The sequence below is a fragment of the Neopsephotus bourkii genome, unplaced genomic scaffold (genome assembly GCF_033783945.1).
Source record: "Neopsephotus bourkii isolate Nb327-2 ecotype Australia unplaced genomic scaffold, CSIRO-AGI_Nbou_v1 NB_1780, whole genome shotgun sequence".
In the NCBI taxonomy this organism is placed as follows: Eukaryota; Metazoa; Chordata; class Aves; order Psittaciformes; family Psittacidae; genus Neopsephotus; species Neopsephotus bourkii.
This window is the reverse complement of record NW_026902254.1, coordinates 281,353-299,348: the sequence shown is the minus strand read 5'-3', so window position 1 is coordinate 299,348 and position 17,996 is coordinate 281,353. Positions and strand designations below refer to the sequence as shown.

At 39.0% G+C, this 17,996-nt stretch overlaps 1 protein-coding gene across 2 annotated transcripts in view; it reads left to right on the top strand.

Annotated features, from left to right (window-relative positions):
• The window catches only part of MAN2B2 (mannosidase alpha class 2B member 2), a 33,994-nt gene extending 19,413 nt beyond the window's left edge, over positions 1-14,581 (top strand). For both annotated transcript variants that reach the window (XM_061379892.1, XM_061379893.1), the window contains exons 8-19: positions 1,040-1,230; positions 2,031-2,217; positions 3,045-3,178; positions 6,725-6,981; positions 8,929-9,120; positions 10,474-10,726; positions 10,832-10,942; positions 11,053-11,245; positions 11,891-12,053; positions 12,383-12,491; positions 13,329-13,446; positions 14,346-14,581. In XM_061379892.1, coding sequence (XP_061235876.1) covers positions 1,040-1,230; positions 2,031-2,217; positions 3,045-3,178; positions 6,725-6,981; positions 8,929-9,120; positions 10,474-10,726; positions 10,832-10,942; positions 11,053-11,245; positions 11,891-12,053; positions 12,383-12,491; positions 13,329-13,446; positions 14,346-14,440 — 2,003 coding nt within the window. In that variant the 3' untranslated portion in view covers positions 14,441-14,581. The remainder of the gene's footprint in view (positions 1-1,039; positions 1,231-2,030; positions 2,218-3,044; positions 3,179-6,724; positions 6,982-8,928; positions 9,121-10,473; positions 10,727-10,831; positions 10,943-11,052; positions 11,246-11,890; positions 12,054-12,382; positions 12,492-13,328; positions 13,447-14,345) is intronic.
• Positions 14,582-17,996: the final 3,415 nt, after the last annotated feature.

The window sequence follows — 17,996 nt, the reverse complement described above, 5'->3', positions numbered from 1 at the left end:
TAGCAATTGCAGTATAGATTCGAGTGCACTTTCTCCCACATACTGTTTTGCCTCTTGATGATTAATCCTCTCTTATTCTTTCTATGCCATCTTATTATGAGTCACTTATTGGGCTTAGTGTCATTTCTGGCGTATGCCTTGGAAACTCAAGTTTTAAGTCTCAGATAAGTATTTCCACTCTCTGCTCTACATTCATTGTTCTGTACTAGTGTGCATGTGGGACTCTTCTGCTGGTAACCTTGAGAACTGAAATGGAGTTCATTGTGTTCAAGCTTCTATCATTTTTAGGCCAAAAATAGTTTCACCTTTAGTTTTTGAGCAAAAGATCCCATTTTCCAGTTGTTGCCTTTGACCCTTGATAGCAGATTGTTATGGTTGCATGTACGCACTTTCTGAAAGCACTTTCTGCAGCTTCCCCCAAAACCAACCAAACCTCCCCACATTAAGTAGAGATTTAGAGGTTTTAAAATCAAATACTTGTTTTCTTAGTTTACTCTGTGGGGTACTGGAAATACTAACTGTTGAAATACTTTCCACTAACCACTTGAGGGCATCTTTTGATGTACTTTGACGTGCTGCAGTGGTTTGGAGTTGTGTTACATCACTGTTTCTACTCCATTTTGAGGAAATGCATTTAAGATAAATCCCTTTGACTAAAAGGGGGAAATGCAGAGAGATTGTATCAAGCATTAACCAAGGATTATAATTCACTTATTAATAAGTAGTAAAATATGCTTCAGTGAAACTTCTGAAGTTGTTCTGTGCAGGTCCACAAAGAAATTTCTGCAAGCACAGGTTAACTTAGTTGGCAGTGGCTTTGAATCAACACTCATGTTACTAGGCCTGTAGTAAAGATTGTAGTTCTCCAAAGTCCACTCTTATGGCTGTGTTTCTTTGTTAGGTCAATGACTATTCCGTTTGATGTTAAACCTACATCAGGTTCCATGTAAGAAGCTGTACCATACTAGTCTAATAAATAACATATAAGTGATAACTGAAATGGTATCATGACGTGTTGGATCTGTTCAACTCTTAACAGAACCATTTCAAGCATGGACTGGGTTTTATACTTCTCGGAGCACGTTAAAAGGAATTGCAAGGAGAGCAAGTTCACTGCTTTTCGCTGGAGAGTCCTTTTTCACACAGTATGTCCAGAAATATCCAGCAGGCTCTATTTGCAAATGTAAAGCCTTAAAGCAACTTCGGAGCCTTAGATGGGCAGTTTCAGAGGTAAAGATTGATTTTTTCATTTGAATGAAAATGTTAATTGCCCACAAGCAAAGCTTTCCTTAAGAATTTCAGCTGGAGTGTCTTGAGGTTGCTTTTATGTTTTTAGAAAAAAACATTTCCCTTTAGCAAGTCATAAGTAAAAATAAAACAGTTCTTCAAAAAACAGTCTTGAAACATGACTTTAGCCCTTTAGCCATGCATTCAAGACATGGTTACTGGCAAATATTTTCTTCAGCCAGTGAAAGAATATGTGGTTTCAAACTTTACATGTAAAATTCTTTTCCTTAATGTTAATTTTATCATTTACAAAATGTTTTTTAAATAATTAAAAAACTAAACAAGTTAGAAAAGGAAGGACAGATTTGTTTCTTCAAAGTTCAGTAGCTGAGTGATCAGCCTCATACCATCAACCATTTACAGGCCTCAGTGCTTTTGCTGGTAATAAATATTTATTCAGCTAAGTTATTGACCAGACCTTAGAAGGAAATGAAAAACCTGCCTTGCTATGGTATTTTTGCTCCATTCTTACTTTTAGTAAGTTGCATTTTTTTCCTCTAAGTATGTAAGTGGTAATTTCTAAATATTAAAATAGGAATATATAGAGAGGGAAGTCTGTGTGCAACTGGTTTTTGACCATTTTGTTCTATTTATTGAAATTTGGAATAGGTAAAATGTTTAAACTGTGAATATAGCTTATTAAGTTCTCTGACTGAAGGTTAGTGGACCATGTTAATGCAAATGAAAACCTGAAGTTGTTGTCCTCTTACATTGTAACCTTTCAAACTGCCCTTAAATGTAAGGTCCAGCACCATGATGGTATAACAGGCACAGAGTCTCCCAAGGTGAAGGACATGTACATGAACAACTTGATGTACGGAATGTTCAATGTAAAGAAGCTAATGGCTTCCATAATCTTTGACATGAACAATGCAAAGAAGAACGGCGAGGTCTATTCTTCTGTCTATGTTAGAGACTCAGGAATACCAGGTACTTTTTACACAGCTTCTCCAATTTTAAGGCTAGCTTATGAAAACTACTGTGTTTTCCTCCAAAACAGTCAACATACTTTGTACCACTTAAGTTCTGTGAACCACAGCTGTAAAATCCTGTGTGCTTTATGAGATCTGCCAGACCTGAAACTCTACCCCACTGCGTGTATTAGACCTGGCTCTTAGAATCAGATCTCAACTGTAAAACAGAGGGAAGAGGTGCTGATCGGATTAATTACTAAACTAACCCTACTGTGCAGCAGAAGATTACGTAGTAAGAAGTGCAGTCATAGTTAAGAAATGTTCTTGCTATAATGTATTGCCAGCTTGTGTAAAACCTATAAAAGAATTTTTAAGGAGTCTATGTTAAAGATTGTGCATTCTCTTTAACTTTGGAAACTTTTTAACTGTAAAATGTAAGCAGTGCTGTGGGCTGTACAACAGACTGATTTGGCTTTTTACAGGGTTGTTTTTAGATTAGACTTCCCATTTGATCTTCTGTATATCTCTGATAAAGTTAATACTGCATGACAATGAGTTGTAAGCTGCTTATTTTCACTAGATGCATTTACATTCAACTCGGGCGTCATTTTCTGAATACATGGTCTGGTTTTGGGTAAAGAATAGACGAACGAAGCAGAAGAGGTTTTTGTGAAGTATTATAAAATGTCCTTTTTTCAATCATGAACTTTTACTGTGGGGTTTTTTGTTAAAATTTTGTAAGATGGTTGTACCTGGACAGATCTCTCAAATGCTTTTTAATATCACGTTTTAAAAATACGTACTTTTAGTGGCTGATAGTTTTGTCTGTTTGCATGCACAAAGGTGCCGCAGGCATTGACCAGTACATTGTTGTCTATAATCCGCTGGCGTGGAACATCACTACCTTTGTCAAGCTTTCTGTCAGCCTCCTGACAATGAGTGTCTATGATGAACTGGGACATCCTGTGCCGGCTCAGGTACTTCAACTTTGTTTCTTTCCGTTGCTTTTCTTTCACTTGTCAGTTTTCACTGACTTGATCCCACCTTCTGTCAAAGCGTGGTATTGTATAGTATTACATCAAAAACAAGTGCTAATTCAAATTGGGATTTTCCTAGTCCTCCTTCAAGTGATTATGTTTTTTTCTTCTAGTGTGTTTGGTTTGTCCTTTGTATGTATGCTTGCTCTGTGTGCCTGACCCCTGCTTTTCTTTCTAAAAAATACTGTTTCCAGTAAAACCTTTTCAGTTGGAGCCCTGCACTGTAATTGATGGTCCTATTTGGTACAATTGACAAATGGCCTTGGGTAGGAGACTTGATTGAAGAAATTTAGGAATTGAGGCTTGTCAAGTGCTCTGCCTTCTTTTGCACCACTTGTATGAGTTGAAGTGGTTCCCTATGAGTGGGAATAGGTCCTGTTGGTTCCAGTAAGGTTAGGAGGTGTGCGGTGTGAATAACAAGATGTATGCCAATCCACAGCATCAAGGTACAGACAACTGTCCTGGGTTCACTGGGAAAGAGTTACTTTTCTTCTAGTAGCTGGTACAGTGCTGTGGTTTGGCTTTAGTGTGAGAAAAGTGTTGATAACACAAGATGGTTTAGTTGTTGCTAAGTAGTGCTACCTTAAGTCAACTTTGTTTCCTATGCTCTGCCAGCTAGGAGGGGCACAAGAAGCTGGGGGGAAACACAGCCAGGACAGCTGACCTAAACTAGTCAAAGGGATATTCCATTCCACAGTATGTCATGCTCAGTATAGAAACTGGGGTAAGTTTCTATACTGCAATTGGCAGGAAGCTGTTTATTGCTGCTCAGGGACAGGCTGGGCATCAGTCAGTGGGTGGTGAGCAATCGTGTTGTGCATCACTTGGTTTGTATACCTCTCTCATAATTAACATTAATAATATTAATTATTATTATTCTCATCATCATATTTTACTTTCTTTTAATTATGAAACTGTTCCTATCTCAATCCAGTAGTTTTACTTTCTCCCAGTACTTCTCCCCATCCCACTGTGTGGGGGGGGGGGTGAGCAAATGGCTGCATGGTACAGTTGCCAGCTGATGTTAAAACACAGCAGTCCTTTTTGAAACCCACTGTGGGCACAGAGTGCCGAGATAATGACAGGTCTGACTAGAGTGTGTTAAAACAAATTTATTATAAGCATTCATTGTATTGATTTAATAGCTGCTGGTCACAATATTGATTTATTTGTTCTAGGAGTTGTTGCACTTGTTTTCAGGGTTGTTATGTTACACCTCACCTGCAGTACTGTTCCCTGTGGTGATGTTTATCATCCCTGGGGCCTGAGCTAAGATATAATTTTGTTGTGCTTCATAGTATTGATTTATGATATGTAGAATTCCTGATCATGACACTAATCTGGTATGTGTACTCAGCATTGCCATCACCTCTGTACTTTGGGAGCCATCTATTGGGAAATATTAATATTTACATCTTTCACCATTTCCCCTCAAAAGAGCCAAACTGTGTAGTAAACATCTTCCTTCCTTTCTTCTCTCCTTCCCTCCTACTTCCTTCTGACATCTTCCTTCTCCAGGCTGATTACAGTAGCATTTGAAAGGTTATAAAAATTCTGAATATCCTTCAAACCAATTCAGCATGTTGCTGAATGTGGTTCAGGTCTTGCTTAAGGTTAAACAACTACCTAAGAATACCACAGAGATGTGCCCCAAGGATGGATAGTTACGAGTGGCAGGGTGTGTGGAATTGTTTGGACAAGTATCTAGGCCAGTGGGCACCTCCAGTGTTTTGGATCTTCCCTTCTGAAAGTGCAGAATATGGAAAAACTAGTGAAATATTTGGAAAAAGTATATTGTTATCCTGACAATTCCAGAGAGACACAAATCACTGCAATGTGCTGGGGCCTCGCCCGTGCCTACTGAACCCTGCTCAATGCTCTTCTGTACTCTCAAGGGGAAAAGAAGCTTTCTGTATCTGACAACAAAACAGAAGAATGGTTGCCTGTGCTGGGCTGGATGTTCAAGGGGAAGCTGTCTTCTACACATCATGCAATTGGTGCTGTGTGGAGTAAGTGTGTCACACTGATCACACAACAAGGTCATCCAGGAATCTTGGAAGTCACCATGGACTGGCCAGAATACAAAGATTTTGGAATATCATCAGAGGAGGTGGTGATGAATGGTGAAGAGGTCCCACAGTACAATAAATGACTGGAAAGTGAGAATATGCCTTGTTTACTGATGGGTCCTGCCGTATTGTGGGAAAGCATCGGAGATGGAAGGCAGCTGTATGGAGTCCCCAGCGACAAGTTGCAGAAACCGCTGAAGGAGAGGGTGAATCAAGTCAGTTTGCCGAGGTGAAAGCCACCCAGCTGGCCTTGGACATTGCTGAATGAGAAAAGTGGCCAGTACTTTATACTGACTCATGGATGGTGGCAAATGCCCTGTGGGGGTGGTTGCAGCAATGGAAGCAAAGCAACTGGCAATGCAGAGGTAAACCCATCTGGGCTTCTGCACTGTGGCAAGGTATCGCTGCCCGGGTGCAGAACCTGGTGGTGAAGGTACGCCATGTAGATGCTCATGTACCCAAGAGTCAGACCACTGAGGAGCACCAGAACAACCAACAAGTGGATAAAGCTGCTAAGGTTGAAGTGGCTCAGGTGGACTTAGATTGGCAACATAAGGGTGAATTATTTTTGGCCCAGTGGGTCCATGACACCTCAGGCCATCAGGGCAGAGATGCAACATACAGATGGGCCCGTGATCGAGGGGTGGACTTAACAATGGACACTATTGCCCAGGTTATTCATGAGTGTGAAATGTGCTGCAATTAAGCAAGCCAAGCAATTAAAGCCTCTCTGGTATGGAGGATGATGGCTGAAGTACAAATATGGGGAGGCCTGGCAGATTGATTATATCACACTGCCACCAACCCGCCAAGGCAAGCGCCATGTGGTTACCATGGTGGAAGCAACCACTGGATGGCTGGAAACATATGCTGTGCCCCACGCCACTGCCCGGAACGCTATCCTGGGCCTTGAGAAACAGATTTTGTGGTGACACAGCACCCCAGAGAGAATTGAGTCAGACAGTGGGACTCATTTCCGAAACAACTTTATAGACACCCGAGGCAACGAGCATGGCATTGAGTGGGTATATCACATTCCCTATCATGATTTTGGGTGAGGATCATGTCTCAGTCTCTTTTCTGTCACTTCACTGATTAATTTTTTATTATTTCTGCTTACATAGTCATTTTGCAATGTGATCTTAAATCAAGAACTACAGTTCCGTGTTCAAATTAAACTAAGATCTTTGTAATTTGCTTAGTGACCCTCTTCCCTTCACTAGAAAGTCTAAGCTTAATCCAAGTAAAAGCAGCACGGATCTACATGATAATTGAGAATTATAAGAATGGCATGTTTAGAGACTTATTTTTAATGTAGTAGTTACTTTTTGTAATTTAGAGCTTACAACACAAGAAGATATTTGCCTTGCTGATTAATTTTCTGTAATGGAGCATTATTGTGTATGTTAACACACAGGTTCAAAGATCAGCGGACTCCCATTCTACATATGATCTGTATATTCTAGTTGCAATAAGTGGTCTGAGCTACAGAAAATACTATGTTAAACCCTTGAATGGTAAGCAGTCTGCGTTTATTGGAAGATCTGTCCAGTACAAGCGAAAAGACCTAACTCACGCAGATCAACAAAGTCAACCAGTGCTTCCTGTGGTTAACAGCTGCTACCAGGTCTTGTTTGACCAAAACACGAACCTAATGCACAGCATTACAGAGAGGTGAGATAGCCTGCTTGCTTTTAATAATGTTCCAGATTACAAAGGTTTTAAAACCATTTGTAAAAATAAGTTCAAGGACTGTATCATACCTCAATTCTGAGACTTCACTAATAAAATGTTCTTTATATTCTTTACAGTTCTTTCTTACCTGCAGTTCATATGTTCTCCTTTCTACAGGGAAAAACATCAGCGTAGGTGTGATTTTGTACTATTTCTGTAATGTTGTTGCCATGTTTAATCAGGCACTCGGTCTGAGGTGACATACCACAGTATTAACTCGTAGATCAGTGGAATCTTATTGTATTTTAGAACTAAAAAGGGTTATTAATGCCCATTTGCATTAAGAATAAATAAGTACATACACTATGGCTACACAATAAGCCTTCAGGAATAAAGTAACAGCTTTCTCTTGCTAAGCAGTAGTATTTTGCAAGTTCTGTATCACTGTTCCTATGGTAAAAAATGTTTTAAAGGAAACATTTAACTACTGAAACTCCATTTAATCAGCAGATAAAATGATGAACAGTCAAGATTTAGGTGAGATTTGGGGTTTGTAGATTTTCTATCTCAGCTGACGTGAATTGGCTCATTTCCTTCAGCGTCAGTAGACATGTGCTTCTTTTTGCCTCCTCAGGATTCAGATTGTCAGCTATATACTGATGGAAAATCTGACCCCTTTGACATTGGCTTCTTGACTACTAGACCTCTTTCACCTTTGTGTTTATGTTTATAATTCTGCCTCATAGAGCAAGGACTTTTCATCTCTGTTTAGTTAAAATTAGCTTTAAAAGTACAGATGGGCCTTAACTAAGCACTCTGAAGTAAGTACCTTCTCAAAGTGCCTCCAGATCCCAACTGTTTCCAGGTTCCATGAGCAATATAATAAGGAATATAAGGAAGAAGAATAAAAATCTAAATTCACATTCCAATTTTTCCCATCCTGTTCTGTCAGGCAGCAAGAGCTGGAATTCAGCATGTAGGATACTCACTTTCTTCACAAGCCTGCAGGCAAGGCTGGAATGTTTGAGTTTCAGCAGGTTTGCTCTGGGGTAATGGGAAAGAGGGAGGCATCAGGTCAGAATGGGAGTGAAGGTTAAACTGTGGGATCTTAAACTGTGAAGCCCTAGGAGGTTTAGGTCCAACAGTTACAACCTCTAGGTTCTAACCCTGCGCTGAAACTGCCTCCGAACAGGAGCAGTAGAAAGGACATGGGTGTGTTTTGCACCTCAGTCGTTCTGATTTGTCAGCCACTGTATTAGCACTAGCTAAAATGATTGGCAGTTTAAATTTATATGCCGGACAAAGTGATGTTTCCTGTTTTGCCAGCAAGATTCCAAGAGAGGAGCAGAGCAGGTAGCTGAGGGCAATAGCATCTTAAATTGCCGTCATATGATTTTCTAAAGACTGTGATATGGAATCAATGAATAGCTGAGCTGTAAGATTCAGGGGAGGAGAAGACAAAGTAGGTACTGAACGAGTGCAAATTTTGCTATCCCATTGCCATTATATTTGTTACCACTGTTAAATATGGAAACTTGCTTTGTGCTGATTTACCTAGCTACAAAGTCAGTTAAATGAACCTGATTATTCATTAATATGGTGCAATGTACCTCATTTTTGTGCAATGGGTGGGTTTGCATCCTGTAGCAACTGTCACATCAAAGCAACAAGCTAATGTAGGTGATGTTTCTGCCTTAAGATGTTTCTGTTTTACAGAAGTATAAAATGACATAGAAACTCCATTTGTTTGCATGCTGACAGATGCCATAATGGGAAGCATTTTAATTCTCTGCTGCCCTCATTTCCTAAATCTTATAAAATCAATTATCCACTTGGAGGAAACAGGGTTTTTTTGCTTACATTCCCAGCCTCATTCCTGTTGCAGCTCAGCTTTTCATCTATTATGTACAAAACGTAATATGGTTTTCCCTTTCTGTGGATTCACAGGGAGACTAACCAGACTGTCCAGTTGACCCAAGAGTTCTTTGAGTACCATGTGAATGGAGACACAGCGAAGGGACCAATTTCAGATAACTACTTATTTGCCCCAAATGCTTCAGCTGTTCCTGTATCAAAAGCAGTGGGATTGGAAGTGGTTTCTGGAAATTTGATGACAGAGATACGGCAGTATTTCTACAGGTGCAACACAATTACAGCTTCGCTTCACTGGAATGTTTAATTCTCTGTAGCTATGGATGAGATTAATTCTGTGTAGTTACTCCTAAACAGCAAGCTCTGTGTACTGTTTAGGTTTCAGACAGAAGGACTAGCATGCGTCTGCTAAATATAGTGCTGAGGAAGCACCTCCTTTAAATAGCACATATTGCTGTAGGGAGGGAGGTGAAGGTTGTTTGGTTATCTTCTGTCGTCCATTTTGTATTGCAGCTTCTGATGGGATCCTGGTTTCATTCAGTGCAAGGAAAATTGCAGCTAACATCTTACATGGGTGGAATACAGATATAATGGTTCATCTTTATAACTGTGAATATCTTGCTTGTAAACAAATTAGAGAAAGGAGAAAGGAGTCCTACACAAGGTCACTCTGACCGCTGATGAACTAACTACTTTTCTGTGTTTAAATTTCATCAGTCCATAAGCCCTTCACCCTCTTTTAAACCTTGTTATTTGATTGAAGCCTTTTACTTTATATAGAATCATAGAATAGTTAGGGTTGGAAAGGACCTTAAGATCATCAGGTTCCAACCCCCCTGCCATGGGCTGGGACACTTCGCTCTAAACCATATCACCCAAGGCCTCGTCCAATCTGGCCTTGAACACTGCCAGGGATGGAGCATTCACAACCTCCCTGGGCAACCTATTCCAGTGCCTCACCACACTTACAGGAAAGAATTTCCTCCTTATATCCAATCTAAACTTCCTCTGTTTAAGTTTTAACCCATTACCCCTTGTCCTGTCACTACAGTCCCTAATGAAGAGTCCCTCCCCAGCATCCCTATATGCCCCCTTCAGATACTGGAAGGCTGCTATGAGGTCTCCACGCAGCCTTCTCTTCTCCAGGCTGAACAGTCCCAACTTTCTCAGCCTATCTTCATATATCATTGTACTACAAGGATTGTAGTTGAGAAGGATGTTTGGAAAAACAGCAGAATTCTCACATCAAAGTTAACGTTGCCCAGATTGAAAAAATACCTGTGTTCTGTACAAAGTAATTGTTTTGCTTAGGGAGTCATAATTATTGTAAAACTTCTTCTTAATTTTGAGAAAAACAGAGCCTTTCTAATTGAATTAATAGTTCTGTTTACACCTGAAACACTAAAGAAAATTGTAGGGTATCGCTTACTCTAGTTGAGTATCTGTACATTTGAACATCATATTTCAATTAAAAATATTTGTACATGTACATGAAATACATAGAAAACAGGCTAGAAGGTTGTCTGTGTGTAGGATGAGATCATGAATGACTTTCAAGTCTTGACATAACTGATCAAGTGCTCCACTTTATAAACTTTGCATATCTTCTCATTTTTATAGTAACGTAACTTCTCAGGATTACATATATGCACTGTATACCAGGATGTATACAGTACCGGAAGGCTATGATGGGAAGTTGCTTTGCCATAGGATAGAGCAAGAATACAGAGTTGGGCCTTTGGAATTAAATCGTGAAGCAGTTCTAAGAATGAGTACAAATTTGGACACCAGGCAGCTACTCTACACTGACAACAATGGATATCAGATTCAGAAAAGACCATTCAAAGCATACGAGAATAACACAGTGGCTCGGGTAGGCACAAAAGTGTGATCCAAAGTCAGTTGTGTCTTGTCTTTGTTCTCCATTACTGTTACCTAGGTTAGTATTATCACAGCATGATTTACTGTGTGTTTTCAGAACTATTATCCTATGGTCCAGACTGCATACATTGAAGATGATACCACAAGGCTGGTGTTTCTTGCAGAAAGAGCTCATGGTGTCTCAAGCCAAGGAAATGGACAAGTGGAGGTAATATATAAAACATATTTTTACTAGGGAAGCATAATTTCATGGCTGCTAATAATACAAGTAGAGCATGATGGCTGATTATTGTTGTGACATTCACCTTCCCAATACAGGTGATGCTTCACAGGAGACTATGGAACAACCTTCAGTGGGACCTGAATTACAACCTCACTTTGAATGACTCTTCAGTGGTTCACCCTGTTATGTGGCTTATTTTAGGAACAAAAGCTGTCACCAATATTTTGTATTGGACAAGTGGACTGGCATTAGAACACAAGCCAGTAGTAATGTTTGGAGCATCATCAGGTAACTCATTCTGTCTCCATCTGAATGGCTTGCTTACGTTGCTCTGATTTATGCTGTTAAGTTTATAAATGCAGACTTCAAGCCTCCTGTGTGGCAAAGTTAGTATACAGAATCATAGAATAGTTAGGGAGTTAGAAGGCAGATTTAGAGCCCACTAATTACTTTGCATTAATTTTAAACATGGATGTTGTCCAAGTGTATGAAATGTTCCTCTTGTTATATAATTAACTCTACTTTCAGAGGAGAATAAATTTTAAACCATATAATGAGAAAATGTCCATGTGGGGAATTAGAGCAGAGTAGCTAGTGCACCATATATCAGCTTCCTGGATGCTGAGTCCTTAATGACCATTTTTAAGTCATTCTTTTAAAAATATTTGTTTGACTTATTAACTAAAACTGAAGCCTGGTAGTGGAATAATAACTTCAAACTGCAGTGAAATCTGCTTTATGGAAAGCTGTAATACACTTCTCCAGCAGATAAATCCATGCTGCTTTCTGCTCTTTATCTCAGAAGGCCTTGGAGGAGAAATACAATATCTGCTTTGCATCTGCCTTGGCAGAATAAGCAGAAATCTCTCCCACAGTACCTTAGCCAGGTTGTATGCATGATGCATGTTTGACATTTGCCTTCTTTCTCTTTAGATGGAGGAGATAAACCAAAGCTACACAGACAGCTTCAGCAGAATTCAGTCCACAGTTCACATGTAACTGTCCCACCTAATCTTCATCTCCAGGCTCTGAGCATTCCAGGGTGGAGATACAGCTCTGATCGTGTGGAGCAGGTCCGCAGCATCTGCATGGGTAGGTGCCTTCAAAAAGGTAGCTGTTAGACCCAAAGAAGCGTTTTCTTCTTTTTATCTCTGTGGCTAGTGATTTTGTTTATTCAGTGTTAAGTTCCTCTGTTGAGAAAGTTAACTGGACTGTATGATTTCTCTACTCAAATAGGAAAGTACTTCTCCTGCATGAGTTCATCATGCCTATTAGTGCCAGTGGGAGCTGGGTATTTCTTGCTGTTAGTCCTCTTGCTAACTGTAAAAAATGGGAATTGAATTCAGATTATGAGATCTTTAAAAAAATGTTGGGTTTATTTTTAGAGTAAGAAAATGCTTGCATTTTGTTTTCTCTTAAAGGTAGACAGAAGAAAGGTGATGTGGACTTCAGTCGTGTCCTGCTAAGAATTAGGCACTTGTATGAAGTTGGAGAGGATCCTGTGCTGTCTCAACCTGTGATGGTGGATCTGAAGGTAAATCTAATCTTTTAAGACAGAATGTCAATAGAGGTGGTTTTGTTCAAGAGGGAACTAGTTCTGGAATGAAGTACTGTGTATGCTTGAGACTCCACAAAATAGGGATACAAAAATACTATCAGAAGTTTAACTTGGAGGGAAGTAGGTCTTATTTTTGCAACACAGAAGCCGTTACTTCATATAAAGCTGTGAGAGAACCAGCATGAAGATCTGCATAAATGTTGGTAGAACTGGTTCTGTTGAGGTCTTGGCTGCGCAACACTTCCTGCAGTACCTTAGCCAGTGCAGAGAGTGAGATTCTGTTTTGCTGTTTCTTTAGTTATTGCAGGTTGTACCTGCAGTTAATGAAATATAGGCAGGATTAAAGGAAACATTTTTTTCCTCTATAGTTATATCTATGGATTATTGAAACTTCGGTCACTTCTAGCATGTGCTGTGCATTTTCACTTGCTTGTTTATTTGATTTTCCATATAGAAGTAAATAATTTTATAATACATGGCAGGGGGTATTTTAAAATATGGCAGAAACATGGGAAACAAGGTGTAGTATTCTCTGCTTTGTTTAAAAAAGTGCAGTGTAAGTTTCAGCCCTTGAATTGAGAGATTAGTAGGCTCTGAACTTTGCTAAAACACACCTCAGCGTCTTCATTTGAAGCCTGGTGATTCTGTAGTTGCTCTTGTGTTGCATGACTGAGCAGATTTCTGAAGTTTCTACTGGTCTCTTAATACATCAATACTAGAGATGAAAGTTCTATGCTGGTGTAACTGTGTACTGAGTGTGATGCTATTATCAGTAACTTGTGGTTTGAATGCTTGTGTTTCCTTTGCTCACAGTCTTTGCTAAAGGGATTAGGATCAGTGATGGTAGTGCAAGAGCGATCACTCACAGGCACCTGGGATATAAGTACTTTGAAGCGGTGGAAATGGAAGACTGCACAACACCCAGGCAAAGGTAGGTGGAGTAAGGTGTTTGGTGTCCATATTGTGATTGACTGTGGAAGCTTGATGGATAGTCTAATTAAAAATACTAGAATATTTGTGACTATCCTATGATTCTATGATTAAAAATGTTTTGTTGTTCTATGTGACAGGCCTGGTATGTGGCACAACTTGCAAGTAGTAGCGTTTAGCAAAGATTCCCTGCAAGTACTAGGTTGCTGTATTTCTCTGATGGCTTGTTTTGTTTACAAGTGTTAAAAAACTTGAAATCTTTCTGGAGGCATCTTTGTCCAGCTAGAAGTGGCTACTTCATGAACTCACACTTGTGACACAGATTGATTTTGTTAGGTGCTGATGAGTTGTGTTAATCTAAGCTTAAGCCTGGGCTGCAGAAAACCAGGCAGCTGCAGTTAAAAATCCCCAATGTAATCGGCTTAAAGGACTGCATGGATGTGATTCAAGTTAGGGCTGGCATTCAAATGCTGTGGGTGACCTCATTTCATTTCTCATTCCAGTTGGTTGCTTGGACATTGTCGTTACAGTTACTTATATACATATATGTGCCTTGTAAAAAGCTTACAGAGGTTTGGGACTGGTCTAGGTAAGAGTTTAGAGCTCTGCTTGACCTGCAGCTAGGAACTTATGTGCTGTTTAACCATGATAAAGAAAAGGTGCATGACGGGGGGATCATTTCACATTTTCTGTGTGAGTCAGTGTGTGAGAAGCAGGTGGATTGTATATTTTAATATTATGAATTGATGCATCTTAGGCTCCATACTACTTGCAGCTTTAAGGAAGAGAACCTGCTCAAACACTAGCTTTTAAGGAAGAGATGAGTTAAAACTGTTGAGATAGAATAATATGTACATTTATTCTTCTTTAATATATTACCAACATTTTTGTGCTTTACAGGATTCTCCAAAAGCACAGAGACCTCAGGAAACTTTACAGTAACAGTTTACCCAAAGGAAATAAGGACTTTCTTTGTATACTTTCAGAGTCAATAAAGTTTAACATTACATTTCAAAAGTGAGTATGTAATAGCTTCCTATTTTTGTTTCAAGATAGGAATGATGATCTTGCGAAACATTCTACTGCTGTTAATGAAAGAAATAGTCATTTTGGAATAAACTCTAAATTTAATTAAACTGTTGGCTTGAGTTGCGGGTATTTTTGTTGGTTAATTATTTACAGCTCATTTTTTCTGAAACTTGATCAGTTCAAAAATGACCTTGGTTTTGCAGTGCAAGCGTATTGCACATTTTCATGCTTGCTATGGGTGGTTTTCAAAGTGATTGCTTCCATAATGCTTCACTGTGGAGCACTGTCAAAGTCCTATTAGTCCTACAATCTCAAATTGTCTTTCTAATTAGTGGTGATATCATAAGTCTTCTCTTATGTTTCTTTATTGTTAGAGGAGATGACTTCCAAATCACAAAAGAGTGATCTGCCAAATGGGGTTCTGTTTCTACATTCAAGGAAGAATGCCTGTCATATTCCAGCTACTTTGTCTTTTGGGCACAATTGCAAAGTTTCTGCCATGCTATAAACTGAAGTTGAATGTCCCGTTCGTATTCCTTTGCCCTGAGTTCATTTAAATTGTCTTTCAAGGCTTACAGTATCCTGGTCCTGGACGTTCAGTGTTGTGTTCTTGGTAAACTGAAGCTAGGCTGTCGACAGAAGATGTATTGCCACATGGCTGGTAACTAACTCCACATAATCTGAAGCAGAAGCACCATTCTTACAATCCTGTGAGCTTGCATACTTCTCAGCCTCAAAGGATGTGCATAGTGGTAGCAGGAAACGTTTCATTAGCATCAAGTTGAAATTAATCATGGAGGACTGTGTTGAGAGGTTAAAGTGGCAATAAGTGCAGACTGTAAGCAGATCTGATTGAGCAGCAGCAGAATAAAACTTGGACAGTGGCAGGGTTTCCTAATAGCTGCTTGTATTTATGTCAAAAAGAAAAATTGCATTTTTCTATTTTCCTTTTTAGCTCTAAACAAGGTGGAGCTGTAGAATCTGTTCTGTTCATGTGCCATTGAGCATCTCTATTTCACTTATTGATCATGAAAAGGCACATAGCCAAGATGAGAATCAAGTCACTCACTTCACTGCAGGGATAGTGATGAATTATGCTTGGTGTAACACTGTACAAAACTGTATTTCTGATCAGTGAAACATTAAGCTGAAAGAGAAAATATATAGGTTTAAAAAAAGAGAATAGGTGCCTTTTCAATCAACTGATAATAATTCTAGCTCTAGTATCATTTAGAAATGACATTTTACTATGGTAATAGTTCTCATTTGCTTTGGCTGTTCAGCAGTGATTTCCTCCATGTGGAGACACTGTTCAAGAACAAAGGAAACAGAGTGAAAAGGGCTCTCCCAGAATAGCTCTTGTGAAATAGTTATGCTGGAAGAGCTGCACTGGTGGTCAACTTTTCTGTGTAGAAAGCCTGTGTACAGTAACTGGTTGAATCTCATTAAAATCAGTATAGAAACTGTGCATTCAGTTACTGGTTGAAGAAAGGTTGTTTCATATTTTCTATTGGTTATTTTTCATACAGCAATAATGCCAATCTGATCTGCCCTGATGCAGTGAAAGCCATTTTCCTCAACTTTAAGCCCAAAGGGGAATTATGTAGCACTGTAACTAGAATGCAGCAAAGCAAGATGGCAGCTATTTTTTGTTTTGTTTTGTACATGTATTAGGGAAATGAAATGTGTCCAGCTAAGTAATATTCCTTGCTTGTACATCTTTTCTGATTTCCTGCTTGGGTATACCATGTAGTACAATGTGTGTACTCTGAAGGTTACACAGTGGTAGGATTACAATTCATTTTTCTGTGACTGAAGTCATGACAGCAAGTCAATCAATCATGGTAGGTTATAAAAATAGAATTGTATCTTCAGTGGGCAATTGTATGGTCAATCCCAGCCAAGCAGTAAAGGATCCTACAGCTGCTGACTCTGGGCACTTCTTTCCCAGATGTAAGATATGTATATTTCTAGTCCTTGTTAAGTGTGTTAAAAGTCCTACAAAAGTCTTCTGTATGCAGGATAATATAAACAGGAATACCTCATTATCAACTGATTTATCTGTTGGGGGGGGGGCGGTTCTACTTCACTTTGTAGAGACTTTCTGATTTAAAATAAAGGGGGAGAGAACCACCAGAATATTTTACCTGGAGTTGTTTCACTACAATTGGCCACCAGGGAATAATTTGCCAAATATTGTATTGCACTGGAGGCATCCAAAACTGTAAAGAAAATGGCATTCCTGCTAGAAATCTATTTGTAATTTGCAGAAAGAAAAGAAACTTTAACAGGATCTTCCTGTTGTAGATGCTTTCCTGACCCACAGTCATGTGGGTGATGCACTTACCCCACCAGCAAAGCTGGCTTAAGAAATTTTGTCACCAGATTTTTCCACCCGCTCGGTACTACTGTAATGAGAGTTTGGGGGTTGTGTTGTCAAACAGTACAATGAATTAACCTAAATAAGCAGCTAAAAATAAACCTTCTTCCCAGCCCCTTTTTCTATGTGCTAATTCATTTCATCTCTGACAGGATGATTTGGACTAGAACCAAAATGTCTTTCTGAGTAAATATAAGCTGCTATCAGCACTACTGAAAAAGCTTCACCTATTTTCTGGACAAAATACTCTCCATGCTGGAGCTGCAAGCTGTGTAACTCAACACTAAATGCATTTATGTAGATATTTAAATACAAGAGAAACTAGTTTTACCCTTGAATTTAAACACGTATACTTCATTGTTCTACATCTTTGATCAGTAATACTGAAGATAACATGAATGTCAATGCTAACAGAATTATTTAATATAATTAAATAATATCCTTAAGTGTAAAATTATTTCCTTTAATATATCCTTTAATTCACGTGAATTTGAAGGTATTTGTTCTGTCCTCAGTAACTCTAAAAGGTGATAACCAAGTCAGCTGAGTACCATTAGAAAAGGGGATAGCCTGCAGCATATTCTGACCTTTATCTGTGCTGTTGTCTCTTCTTTCATTTTACTTGGAAATCTAAACAACACTGGAAACTACTTCTGTAAGGTAGATACTGATGAGCGGTAAGCTGTGTTACACTTTTGTGGCTGACAAATGGAAAGGAACAGTGCTTTAGACTTTAAATGTGGCTGTGTCTTCATTACAAATTGCAGTTTAGCTGTTCCGGACACCTGCTCAGTGGTACTGGTACCTGATGTTACTTGTAGGAAATCTTGTGGTTGACAGATTTTTATCAAGTTCTTAACTGATTAATGTTCTCAGCATGTCCTATTTGATCTTTTTAATTATCATTTAAGTTCTGTCATTGCAATTTTTATGTTATCCAACTGAACGTATTTGTGGAACAGTTTTGTCTGGCCTGGTGTTTGAAACATCTGTCCAGGGAATAAAACTAAGTAAGCTGAGAAAATGAAAGCAATGTTTTATCTTCCATTTCTCTCACCAGGAAATGTAAGTGATTCTGGGTTGAAGCAAAAAATCAGTTTTGGAGAACATTGAGCAGCATACAGTTATCTATAGTTGTAATT